Raw genomic sequence first — 14378 nt, 5'->3', positions numbered from 1 at the left:
GCGGAACACCGGCTACTCAACTGCAGGGATGGAATCGCAGGAGTCTTCTGGAGATGGAGAGAACCAGGTAGTATCGCAGGGGTACGCTGGAGATCTCGGAGCCTTGGAAACTTCTCTGACACAGGAGATTCTGGGAACAGGTAAGCAATTGTTCAAGGCAAGGAATGAAGGCCCAGGGCCTGAGTTATATCCCCCTTGCCTTTCTGTGATTGGCTGCCAGCCGCAGCACTAATCAACACTGGGGAAAGACAGACACACCTGATTACTGCACAGGTGTGTGTGGGTCAGGGATCAGGCTGCAGAACTCAGGGAAGTTCACTGGAGACTTAATCACTGGGAATGCAGGGCAGCTGCAACAGCAGCAGCTAGGAGCAAACAGGCATAGAAACCTCAGAAACTGACTGAACCAAGTCAGGTTCATGACAGTACCCCCTCCTTTAGGGGTGGACTCCGAACACCCCAACGAACTTGGTAGGGACGGGAGGATCGGGCCCTTGAGGCTAGGACTCCACTATCGCTTAAGTTGCATCTAGTAAGATAGCCAGGGGCTTTTGGATAGCAACTTGTAGAATTCAATTTAATTTTTTCCTGAGGCAAAACATAGTTTTCATCTTCGGAACAGGTGGACCATCCATCATCGATGGAAACTGAATTTATCGGAGTATCATCCTGGAGAAAAACATGGTCGTGGAGGATAGGACCTCCTTGGAAAGGAATTTTATGCTGTGTACCCTCTGGACAGGATGTCACACATTCTTTGATATCTTCTCTGATCTGTGGCCATCCATCGGAGCGTTGCAGAGTCTCGAGGGTGTTTTGGGCACCAGGACGCCCGGGGAACAAAGATTTATGAACCCCTGACAACTGTCTTGGGCGGAGCTCAGGGGGCACAAATGTCTTACCAGAAGGAGGTGTAGGAGATACTTGCGTAGGAGCAAATGCGATGGAATCAGGAATGGGGTAGTCTTCCTTCATGGAGCAAGATAGGACATCAGTTTTTACACTCAGAGTACCAGAACGGCACATAATCCTATCATAGGGCTTGTTTTGTCTGAGCTGACGTGGAACCTCTTTTACTGGAGAGCGATGGGATTCTACGTCTCTGGAATCAATACAAGATCGGAGACCACCTTTTTTCTTTGCAGGGCAAACACCTATACCAGCAGGAGGATTAGAAGGTCGGACGAATCTCTTTTGAAGATTCTTTCTATTACCAGATTGCATGGCCTGATTCTTAGGGACTGATACCGGGTAGGTACGGCCTTTAGGAGGAATTTTCCCTGGGCGCAAATTGATGGAGCAATCCCACTCCTGAGGTGGTGGCAGGGTATCGGCAGCATGCTTATCCATAAGGTCTCTGTAGGTGTCAGGCCAACCAGGAAATGGCGCGACATTCGTGGAACCGGTTGGCAGCGCCGGAACAGTACAATGCTGACGACAATATGGACTCCAATGTTCCAACTGTAAAGTGGACCAGTTGATACTGGGGTTATGGAGTCGGAGCCATGGAAGCCCCAGCACAATTTTATAGGATGCTTTGGGAATCACAAAGAATTTTATTAACTCTTGATGCAAAGTACCAACTTTTAAAAGGACAGGTTCAGTACGGAAATGAACCTCACTGCCAGGAATCTTGCTGCCATCCATCACGGTAACAGAGATAGGCGGAGATATGGGTACCAGAGGAATTTTCAACTTGGAGACAAGGTCATAAGAGATGAAGTTTCCACCTGACCCGGAATCTGCTAGGGCAGAACTGGGTATGGGTCCGGCTGGAGTCTCGAGGGACACTGAAAGGACAAAGTCATTATCGTGAGGAGATTTCACAAGTTGACCCAACCTGACTTCTCCATTGCAGGTCAGGCCTTGGCGTTCTCCTGAACGCTCAGGACAGGCATCAATGAAATGATTGGAAGCAGCACAATATATACACAATCTATTGCGCTGCCTGCGGGCACGTTCGACAGGAGTCAGGCGTGATCTACCAATTTGCATGGGTTCTTCACGGTCAGGAGACACAGAACGTGATTCAGGAATCTCTCTAGGAATTAACTTCTTTTGTTTTTCAAGACCTCTCTCACGGAGGCGTAAATCAATCTTGACACATTGGGAGATAAGGTCTTCCAACCGATCTGGAAGATCCCGGGTTGCCAGCTCATCCTTGATGCGATCTGATACTCCTAACCAGAACGCAGCTGTCAAGGCTTCATTGTTCCACAGTAACTCGGATGCCAAAGTCTGAAAGTGGACCACATATTGCCCCATGGGCCGAGATCCTTGTTTGACCTGAAGGATATCTGTGGAAGCAGAGGCTGAGCGACCTGGTCTATCAAAAATACGGCGAAAAGTCTGGATAAACATGTCATAGTCTGCAAGGAGAGGATCAGACTTCTCCCACAGCGGTGATACCCATTCGAGGGCAGTTCCGGAAAGCAATGAGACGATATATGCAATCTTTATTCTAGCTGTGGGGAAGTTGTGAGGTAACAGTTCAAATTGAATTTGACACTGATTAATAAATCCCCTGCAGGTTTTGGAATCACCGTCGTATTTGCTTGGTACCGGCAATTGGAGACTGGAATGGGAAGTGGGTGGTAAAAAATTTTGGACAGTCGACACATGAGTTGACAATGACTGCTGCATTGTATCCAATCGACTGGATACCTCTTGAAGATATTTTATCACTCGCTGCTGAGTGGCTTCTTGAGTCTCTATCCGAGCGGTAACATTTTGGATGACCGCTGGTCCCACACTGGGGTCTTGAACCGAGTCCATCGGCCTTGAACAAACTGTCAGCGCAGGGATATTTTGTGTTCCCGGCTGTGACCGTGGTGGACCAGTGGAGGGCGCTGGATAGTTGAACGCAGGAGGTTTGATATGAGAAATACACAGGAGGATCAGGGCACTGTGAACCAGAGTGTTGGCGGAGACCAGGAACAGGGGCGCGGAGTCTAACCTGCCAGCGGTATTCACCAGGGAGCCCCGCAAGGAGCTTTGGACTTAGTTGCGTCTGACAGGCAGGTCGCGGCCCCCTGCCCTGGCCCTCTGGATGCAGGCTGGGGTGATGACACTTGAACTTGGAGAGCTCAATGAGGGAAGTGCAATCTGGGAATTGCTGGGGATGTCGACGTGAGATGTCGACCGTGGTGTCGACAGATGAGGGAAGGCCCCGGGGTACTTGCTGGAAGTATAGGACAGATGATGTAGTCACTATGAGAGCAGCAGGGAGTAGTCAACCCCGGAGTCAACAGAGTCTGTCGGCAGTTTTCAGGACCAGGTGGGAAAGTCACTGATGGGCTGAAAAGCCAAATGATGTTTGTAGCGGAACACCGGCTACTCAACTGCAGGGATGGAATCGCAGGAGTCTTCTGGAGATGGAGAGAACCAGGTAGTATCGCAGGGGTACGCTGGAGATCTCGGAGCCTTGGAAACTTCTCTGACACAGGAGATTCTGGGAACAGGTAAGCAATTGTTCAAGGCAAGGAATGAAGGCCCAGGGCCTGAGTTATATCCCCCTTGCCTTTCTGTGATTGGCTGCCAGCCGCAGCACTAATCAACACTGGGGAAAGACAGACACACCTGATTACTGCACAGGTGTGTGTGGGTCAGGGATCAGGCTGCAGAACTCAGGGAAGTTCACTGGAGACTTAATCACTGGGAATGCAGGGCAGCTGCAACAGCAGCAGCTAGGAGCAAACAGGCATAGAAACCTCAGAAACTGACTGAACCAAGTCAGGTTCATGACACAGCTGAGGGGGCTGTGACATCACAAATGAATACAAGGGGTTAACATGGCTCATTATACGATCCCAAAGTGGATATCCCCCTTATGAGCATAATTACCTGGCCTTTTGTTATAGCAGGGCTACTTCCAGACTCCAGGTCTTCAAAGCCACAGGGGGTTTCCATATGGCTCTGAGACACTTTCTAAAGAGCAGGATTGAAATTCCACCAATCAGGGTACTCTGCGATGTCACTAGGTGAGCAGAACATCCTGGGAGTTTGGAAATTTTCAAGACGTCTCACACAAGGTTTTGGGAGGTTGTTGAGTTTAAGAAACTGGAGAGGACAGGCAGCTGCCAGGAGGAACATCCCTGTCAGCCTGCGACCCGTAGATGGGAACGCAACCAGGCGTATTGCTCACCAGAGCAGTCACAGGCTTAAGTGTTCCAGCCAGAGCTGCATGACTATTCCAGGGTGCCTTACACCCAGGAGTAGTGATTTGCGCAGGCCGACATCATCGCCCTCCCAGTGACCAACATCCCGCAGACGCAAGTATTCCCTGAGGTGGATATTCCCAGTGTAGGGGGCAGGGGTTCTTGCTTTGTGTGGTTCTAGTCATCTTTGTCTATTGATAACTGTGTTCTATGTTAATGCTACCTGTATATAGATGTACATAGTGTGGTTATGGTTTGTTTGATTTAGTCTATATATAATAAAGGTGCCATTGTACCTTGCTATTGTGTTCTTTCTGTGTGATCTTTGGCATTCGGAAGGAAACTGAGGGCTATGAGGGAGGCATAAGTTGACCTGCAGGACCCCGGGATCCTCGCAATATATTGCTAGCAATAAATTGCCAGTGATCATATTGCTCCATGTGTACACAGCTTAAGAGAGCTGTAATTGAAATGCAAGAAGGGTGCTGTGAGAACAGGAGGGAGGAGGACCCTGCACTCAAGGTGCGTACACATGGGCATTTATCGCTGGCAATATGTTGGGTGCGTGCTCCCGTTTTAACCCCCTTATGATCGCTGGTCGCAGGAGCTGGCTCCTGCGACTAGCTGATCCCCTCTACAGCTCCTCCGGCAGAGGTTCGCTTTCATCAGCGACCATCTCTGGTCGCTGATGAAAAGGAGACACTGAGCAATATATTGCACCCGTGTGTACACAGCTTAAGGAGTTTACAATCTAGGAGGAGACAGACAGGTGACATGAGGTGCAGGTAAGGAGACCTGAAGGCAAGAAGTGAGCATGGCAGGGATGGTCAGGACGTGAGGCCGCAGGTAGAGAGAATGGACACAGTAGTCCTCTCCCTCCTCCTATCTTCCTCTCCCCCCCTTCATCTGCACCCTTGAGCCCTAACAGCCCTGCACTGTGGCTAGGGTTGCCACCTCATCCCTTTAAAACTGGAGACATATTATTTACACAGGTTCTGTGGCTGGCTCACTTCAAGACTCAATTTCAACTGTTTTTTTTTAAACAGCCATCAGACTTCATTCCAACTGTATTTTGTAATCAGCCACAGAACCTGTGTAATTAATATGTCTCCAGTTTTAAAGGGATGAGGTGGCAACCCTAACTGTGGCCCATGCCACAACATACCCTGCTAGGGGGTAGAAAGCATGCAGAGTGAATAGGTATACCACAGGATCAAAGAATCATGCCTCTGGTACCACAGTGTAGTTCAGAAAGATAGTGTCAAAATAGAGAAAAGAAAAATAAATACAGATTTAGGGGACATAGTGTGAAAATTGATGTGGAATCTGGCACACTGAGATGGTTATGTCATGAACCTGGATGTTTGTTCTTCTGTTCCCCAGTTTCTGCATGTTCTCTCAGTGTATTCTGCCTGGATTCATGCAGCCTGCACCTAGGCTGCAATCCATGCTTGCCTACCCTCCCGCATTCAGCGGGAGACTCCCGACTTTCACAGGAGCCTCCCGCTCCCCCGCAAACCCCCTCTTTCCTCCCGGTTTCCGGGACACCTCTATTAAAATCTGGACGGCGCAATGGTGGTGGGCGGGGCCTGCAGAGAGAACATTGCAGCCGGCCACCGCAGGGTTGTGGTTCGCTGTGGCCGAGCTGCTGTGCGCCGCTGAGAGGAAGTCACTCTGTGTGACTGATCAGGACAGAGGAGCAGAGACCAGAGCTGGCAGCTCTGAGCCTCTGCTTCCCGGAGCCTGGCCCCGCCCACCACACACAGAGCAGCAGCAGGCTCAGTCCGTGCATCAGGCCAGCCATTCGTGTTAATCTGCCTCCGGTCAGCTGCCTCCTCCACCACACTGCCAGGTGTCTCCCTGGAGCAGCAACACTGCCAATTGAGTAAGTAATGGGGGAAAGGGGGATCTGTGTAATGTAAGTGAAGTGTGTGTACTGGCTGTAATATGGAGTGGCTGATGTGCACATAATGTAATATAATGGTGTATGTATTGGATGAAATATGGGGTGGAGGACTGTAATGCAATTTAATGGTGCATTTACTGGCTGTATTATGGAGCAGGTGCAGGGTTAGGTCTAAATCCAAGTGGGATAAAGGACCTGTCATGTGACAGGGGAGGAGAGGGGAGGAATAAGGTCCAGGTGAGGGACACAAACGGACCCTTATGGACTCGCTTCGCTCGCCACGCTTCGGCGCAGTTGCTTCGCTCTCCACCTGGTTACTAAAGTTAACCAGTGGTAGCATGGATGGTGGAGCTGCACAGCCCCTGGCCTTGCTCCTCCCCCTGGGCATGAAAGGTCCTTTAGCCCACTTGGATTTAGGAACTACCATAGGTGTAGTGTAATAAAGTGGTGTGTGTACTAATATGGTGGGGGTGTAATGTAATATAATGGTGCACAGGGGCTGAACTGCCAGAGGGAATGGAGTTGCCTGCGGCTGGGTTCCTGTCCCAAAAGAGGCTGTCTCCAGTCTGGCTCCATGTGCTGCAGTGCTATTGTTTAACAGTGATTGTAGGTCACGGAGCGCACGTTTAGTGTGATTCCCGCTCTGTCACCAACACTGTTAGAGCTAGTGACTGGTCATGGGCGTGACACAACAGAGGAGCCGCTGCCCACGTCACCGTCACAGACTAGAGTCGGGAGGGAGCCTCCTGGAATCCACAAGCTGATTTTATGAGGAGCTGCAGTGTGCGCTTATAGACATCAATATAAACAGCCAATCCCCATACCACCTACCACAGGAGCCGGTCGACCTGCATGCCACCTTTGAGGGGGGCGGGACTCACATCGGGAACCAAGACACAGCTGCAGGATATTGGGCACCTTCCCTCCTCATGAGCACTCCCATTTTTGACAGAGAGAGTAATATGGATATGAATGCTGCTCTCCTGCACTAAAGCTCTCGCTTCTCTCCCTCTCTCACACTGACCCCCCCTCTCACACTGACCCCCCCTCTCACACTGACCCCCCCTCTCACACTGACCCCCCCTCTCACGCTCACCACTCTCTCTTTCTCTCTCACGCTCACCCCTCTCTCTTTCTCTCACTCTGGCCGAGATGTACTAATACTGAAAAGTGATAAAATGGAGAGTGATAAACTACCAACCAATAAGCTCGTAACTGCCATGTTACAGACTGTGTTTGAAAGATGACAGGTAGGAACTAATTGGTTGGTTGTTTATCACTCTCCATTTTATCACTTTTCAGGCTTAGTACATTGCGCCCTCTCTCCCTCCCTTTCACACACTCACACTCTCTCTCCTTTCTTCCTCACACTTTCTCCCTGTCTGTCTGTCTGTTTCTCACTCACAGACTCTCTCTTTTCATCCCTCACACTCTCTCCCTCTAACGCACATTCCCTCTCTGTCTCTCCCACCTTTGTGTCTCTCACACCCCCCTCTGTCTCTTACACATGCATTCTCTCTCTCTCTTTCTCTCTGGTCTTCTCTCATCTTAGGAAAGACAGCAAGAGAGGCAGAAAAATGTGTTACGCCCATAGGAGGAGTTAGACACGCCCTCTGGGCGGAGCATGGTCCGCCCTCTCAGCGGTGTGGCACATTGTACTAGCAGCTAAAATCTCCCTGAAACTAGTTTTCAAAAGTAGGCAAGTATGCTGCAATCACTGTGTGTGTGAAACTATGGTCAGCTCTCCCTAATTGCACACCTGACAGACTCTTGCCAAGTGTTCTGACAACTGTAACCCCTTTGTTCCCTGCTAGCGGTAGTTCAGCATTTCTCCATTTGAACTCTCACTGAATTCCTCTGTGAACAATTAGTACAACCTTGGTGCAGAATTTAGGGCCTTATTCTAGTTCACTCTTTCTGCCAAAATCCTTCTTAGATGGACAAAACCATGTGCACTGCAGGGGGGCAGATGTAACTTGTGCAGAGAGAGTTAGATTTGGGTGAGTTATTTTGTTTTTGTGCAGGGTAAATACTGACTGCTTTATTTTTACACTGCAATATAGATCTCACTTTGAAGTAAAACCCCACCCAAATCTAATTCTCTCTGCACAAGTAACATCTGCCCCACCTGCAGTGCACATGGTTTTGTCCATTTGAGAAGGATTTTGTCAGAAAGAGTGAACTACAATAAGGCCCTTACTGCATCCCCTTCAATCAGCTCTCTGGCATCTGGATCTGAAAGCCAGCATTCCCTGTGCATATTAGGACAGCATAAGGGACACTATGGGTAATCCAGATAATAGCCCTGTGATCCGGAATACGCCATCCTACCCTGTGCAAGTCTGCAAAGTGCTTAGCAGGGCTGCATAAAATATCTGGACCTTCCTGTGAACCCATTTGCATAACCGTGTAATGATTCCCCAGTGTGTGCAGTCTGTGCATAGCCCAGGACTTACAGCGGCTGTGATAGAATCAGGCTGATTGGGGCTGGAGCTGATGTCACGCGACTTCCCCTCATACACCTGGGCACGGATACATTTTCCCTGACACTACTAGAAAATGGACGTTACCACCCCAAACGCCGGCTTCCTTTCAATCAACTTGCGCATGTGTGCTATGGGCCATATACATGCGCATTCTATCAATAATTTCTCTGCCTGCGACTTCGCAGCCATGCGAACAGGTCTGAATTATGCCCATAATAAGTTATTTGAAAGGACTGGTCTCCTTGGAATTTGAATTACAGTACAAAAGGACGACATGCACGAGGTCGGCATGGCAATGTTTGACACAAGGAAAAGCTGTCATACTTTAACATCGATGTGGAGCGGTAACCTGTGTCGAGCAAAACTGCAGTGGTACTAGTCATGCGAGAGTGCACGCTTGATGAATTGGGGGTCCGGATAAAAACATGAAAAACTAATGTTGACCATTTCACCTGTCGACCTTTTCCATGTCAGCATTTTGCATGTGTCTCCCCCTGTCTGTCACTGTTACTCTCTGCCTCTCCCTGTCACCCACTGCTGTGTTGTATATTATGTACTTGGGTCAGGGTGGAGGATGGGTTCCAAATTATATGTTGCACCTGGGCTCACCACCCACACGTTCCACCACTGAACCAAATACTACATATTATACAGATACTGTAACACTCCTCTGTCTATTACCTGTTCTAGGGGTATCCTGCTACGCAAGAGCCTACATATACGGTGAGTGTCTCCAGATAACCAATGTTATATGTACAGTAGTAGCATCATCATAATCCTGACATAGGGTTTATATCACTAACTCTGAGAGTAAAGAAAGTAATGGTCCCTTGGTCTCAGAAATTAGTGAAATGTGGACGCCGGGGCATCACTTACCCCTGTGACACCTGGTGCATCCAACGCATGAAAAAATGATGGGGGCTTTACAAAAAGGTTGTAGAAAAGGGCAGGGCTTTGTGACCGGCTCAAGGGGTGGGGCTGCACCACAGTCCACAATTCAAATAGGAGAGTCACACCAACTGCCGCCCCAACATTGACAGCCAGGACTCACTAGCAGCTGGGGTTTCTCCCCAAATTGTGTTTTAACCATTGGTTCCTATCCCCCATTTTCATCACTTCGGTAGTCCTGGAAATGTGAGCTGCCCCTGAAGACTACAGTGGTTGCAGTGCTAGCTCCTACACAGTGACAGGAGCAGAGTGCTGCAGGTAATTTTACAATGCAGCAACAGTCTCCTGTCACTGAGCAGGAGCCAGCACTATGGTTGACACCGTTCCCTGCCGCTGGGAGGGGTCCAGGTCAGAGGTCGGATGTGCAAACAGGCCCAACCTCTGACTCCGGTCTGATGTACACAGGACCGTGATCATACCCAATCGGATGTCAAAAACATGTGATTTGGGACGATTTCTCTGCCCGATCTGTCAGAATTAAGGGCCTTACTTAGGCTCTGTTGCAGGTCACCTTCCGAGTTCTTGGCCTGGCCCCATCCAGATAATTGGGGTAATATGCCCTGTTTCCAGAAATGCCAGCCTACCCCTCTCTACCAGCACCTCTGCCTGACAATCAGGAAGAGACATTTGAGTTCCGTGCTACACAGTGGCAAATGCAGGATTTCCAAATGTAATCCACAATCTCCCATTTTGCATCACATTGGTGTAAGTACTGGAGTCTGGGGAAGTGTAACAGCACTGAAAATTGGTATTTTAATACACTGGATACTGTATGGATTACAGTATTAATATGCATCAGTACAGATGGTATATAGCAGTGGTTCCCAAACTGTGTGCCTAGGCTCCCTGGGGTGCCTCGGAGCACTTGCAGGGGTGCCTCAGGTTGGTGGTCCAGAACCAATTCAAATTATTTATGGCCAATGAAACAGGCAGTTTGGGGCTTCCAATTATAAAATATGTGGGGAAACAGAAGTGAATTGTGTTCCTCACCACATAATTGGACCTAAGGATGACATTTAAGCACAATTTATTTAATTTACATTTTTTTTTTTATTCTTTGTAACAAACCTAGGGGTGCCCTGAAAAATATTCTGATACTCTAGGGTGCCGTGATTCAAAAAAGTTTGGGAACCTCTGGTCTATAGTATAAGCTGTTTCAAACATTTAAGATAAGTGGTCAGGAAAAGGTTAAACATATAATAATAAATAAATACACAAACATAATAGAACCAGTACTGCACTTCCTATGCTCACAATCTCCCACTTCATGGTAAGGTTCCTGTCTCTTCCTCCTGGCAGCTGCTCTCTGGTCCAGTGCGATGTACTGTACATACAGTACAGTAAATGTGGTAGAAGAAGCTGCTACACTAGGCATGTGCAGCAGCTCTGCTCTATCCCTTACACTGCATGGTGTGGTGGCAGCTATATTGATCATATTATATACCAGTGCTATTGTCATAATTTAAGGCACTTGTAAAGAGGAGGGGGGTTTCCGGGCAACCAGAACCCCCCCCCCCCCCTCCCCGCACGTTTGCCTATGAATCCCAGGACCCGCTTATTAATCTCTGAGCTTTAGAAGTTCATATTTATTGAAGAAGAGTATTAAAATTGCCAAAAATAAATTTATAACCAGGATAAGTAAATGCAGCAAGATGTGGGATATAGAATACACCAGGACCCACCAAGACGCATCCTGTCAGGTACTTATTTGCCCCTGACAGAAATGATTAGAAAAATGGGTACTTGTGTACTAGCACTGCGCCCACGATAATTAGTTGCCCGATTTTTGATCGCATCACATGCCATACACCCGAAGGCATGCGAAGCGATGCGATTTTGACCCATATACGATGTAAAATTGTATAAGCACCATAATGGGTGCTTTTAAGCACGCTAATGGGTGCTTACAATGTTAAATGCACCCACACGCCACCCTCCACTATAAACGTGAACCCGAAGTGTGGCGAGCGCAGCGAGCCCGTGAGGGGCTGCTGCACGCGTCCTACGACCTTTTCATACCCCCACTATCCACGTCGGCATGGAGTTTATTTTATAAAGTGTGGCGAGCACAGTGAGCCACTGAGCCCGAAGCGTGGCGAGCGGCCGTGCATAACTTCACAGGTATATGCTTCCCCTCGCGGGGCACGCTGCGCGCGCCAGGCTTTGAGCTTGGTGGCTCGGTGGCTCGCTGCGCTCGCCACACTTTATAAAATCAACTCCACGCCAACGTGGATAGTGGGGGTATGAAATGGTCGTAGGACGCGTACCACCGCCCCTCGCGGACTTGCTGCGCTCGCCACGCTTCGGGTTCACGTTTATAGTGGGGGGTGCATTTAACATTGTAAGCACCCATTATGGTGCATTTAACATTGTAAGCACCCATTAGGGTGCTTATACAATTTTTTATTGCATCCCATCGCATTGTATGGCATTGTATGCATATACAATGTCATACAATTTTAAAACTGTATGACATTTTACAACATCGCGCGATATCGCATCGCATACCATCGTATGCCTTATGGTATGCGATGCGATGGGCGCCGTGATAATACACAAGTACCGAAAAATGTTCCCACAATGATGTGTGTGTGCTGATACGTGTGTGTCTGTGTATAATATAGTGTGTTTGGTGTAACACTATATATTTGTATTTCTTGTAGGATTTGCAACACAGATCCCAGGACACTTACAGTGACTTAAAGGGAAGACATGGATACGCTGCATAATCTTCTTGTAACAGAAGCCGTCTTGTTACCGTTATCAAAACACCTTATAATAACCTGTCAATCCTAAACACACTAAAATCTACAAATAAATGCAAAGATATTTGTAGATCATCAATTCTAATGATAGCATAAGCTAAAACTTCAGTGGAAAATAAGCAGACAGACCAACCAATATGCTATTTAGATGGAATTAACGACTCCACCACTGTAGCCTTAAAACATCAACACGGGTGTAATAGATCATCTCTGAAATGAAATAACAAGCTTTCCACCAAACCAGACCTCAAGAACCCATCCAATAATATGTAGTTACAGGCCTCCGGACTAAGGCCTAACAGCCAAAATGCCACTGTGATGAAGGCCACATCTGCTGCCCACCAAATAGCTTGATCTGCCAGTCCTGTCTGCCACAACAAGGTTTATACCACGAGTTGCCACCTTGCCACCAGAGTTACTAAAACCTAATCCAACAAATCACCCAGCAAATGAAAGAAAGTGCTCAGAGAGAGAGGTCGGAAGTCAAGAGGTCCCCGTCAGACTGGTAGCGATGATCATACTTGGAGGACAACCGTAATTGTTAATCATTATGATAAAGTATTTAAATAATATAATTATAGTCTAACATAAATAGAACGTACAGATAACAAGATAATACTAAATAACGGTATTTAATTCCTCACGGTCAGTCAAAACTTTTGGAAATATAGAATTCTCTCTGAACATCCAGAAGACTTCTAGTTTACATAGTTTCCTATACCGACAGTATGTGGTTACAATGTGTTCCAAACCAGTCAGTTTGAGAGATTTCGGATCCCCATTCGATACATGGATTCTGGATTTTATTCAGAATATTCTGTTGATGTTCTAGGAATCTTGTTTTTAGGGAGCTAATTGTTTGACCTATATATACCTTTTTCACAACCATGTGGAATCACAACTGATAAGTAGTTATAGTATAAGGGTTACTTTGTGCCTGACACATTGCTTAGTACGATTATGGAGCATGGATGAATGTTAGATAACTTTTTTCTACATAATTATCAATTCAATTCGGTCCAATTGTAATTTCTTTTCAAATTCAGGTGGTACGGCGTCACTGTCCAGCGGTCACTTGTGGTATAAGTGGATGTTGGGAAGCAATGCCCCTTGATAGTCCCCGGGGGGGACAATTGAAACTCCTCCACAGAAATGCCCACACTTGCCAGATAAGAGGTGGTGAGACTGTCCCAATGTAGGTTATGCATTATTTAGATGGGGCGTTGTAGTCACCACCATGGCTGAGAGTTGGGGTGTTAAAGTCACCGCCATTTTATAGTCGTGGCTAGAGCTGGACATTATATGACGCCTTATTGCCAGCCTTTTACGAAGAAGGGTCATTCAACGTAAGAAATCATTATGACCTTTTAAATCTAATGCTATGTTGCTATGGTGTCTGAGCTAGTGTTAAGTATTGTAAGGTACAAACACAATAAATCTACAGACGCCTTATTAGGTTCAGGCCAGACTGTCAGTGTATAAAGCTTTACTTTTAGTCCTGAAACTGTTCCTCTGGTGCTTATACTGAGACTAAACTCACTTCTTATTAAACATGCAACGTGTCCTTGTCACTTTGGGCCAGATGTATCAAGCTTCAAAAAGGGATAAAATGAAGAGTTATAAACAACCAGCCAGTCATCTCCTAACTGCCATATTACAGGCTGGGTTTGAAAAATGACATTTTAGGTGAGATTTAATAGGATGAGAGATTCAAAAAGTGAGAGATTTGGAAAGAAATCTCCAGTTTTTTTAAAGCAGCAATCATTTACACTACAAAACCAGTTTGTTTTTGAAGTGTAAATGATTGCCACTTTAAAAAAACTGGAGGTTTCTTCCCAAATCTCTCACTTTCTGAATATCTCATCCTATTAAATCTCACCCGTAGGATCTGATTGGCTGGCTACATAGGCGCCGATTCTGTGGGTGCTCAAGGGCTTGAGCACCCACGGAAATTCTTGGGCACCCACTGGCGGATGCCGTCCCCCCCCACTTCCGCCCTTTCTGAATCCACATCCCCCGCGCACACTTGTTACGCCAGACACACTCTGCTGCAAACAGCGTTCAATCTGGGAATGCTCGCATTCACCTGCTTCCTGTCAGCAGCGCCTCAGTGGTG

At 47.5% G+C, this 14378-nt stretch overlaps 1 protein-coding gene across 1 annotated transcript in view; it reads left to right on the top strand.

Annotated features, from left to right (window-relative positions):
- The window catches only part of LOC146042238 (cell adhesion molecule CEACAM8-like), a 104980-nt gene extending 91128 nt beyond the window's left edge, over positions 1–13852 (top strand). The window contains exons 7-8 of the mRNA XM_083162159.1: positions 9240–9272; positions 12161–13852. Of these exons, the coding sequence (XP_083018285.1) occupies positions 9240–9272; positions 12161–12226 (99 nt within the window). The 3' untranslated portion in view covers positions 12227–13852. The remainder of the gene's footprint in view (positions 1–9239; positions 9273–12160) is intronic.
- The last annotated feature ends 526 nt before the right edge of the window (positions 13853–14378 follow it).

Source organism: Crinia signifera, chromosome 19, assembly GCF_055691185.1.
Source record: "Crinia signifera chromosome 19, ASM5569118v1, whole genome shotgun sequence".
NCBI lineage: Eukaryota > Metazoa > Chordata > Amphibia > Anura > Myobatrachidae > Crinia > Crinia signifera.
This window is presented reverse-complemented; position numbering and strand designations above follow the sequence as displayed.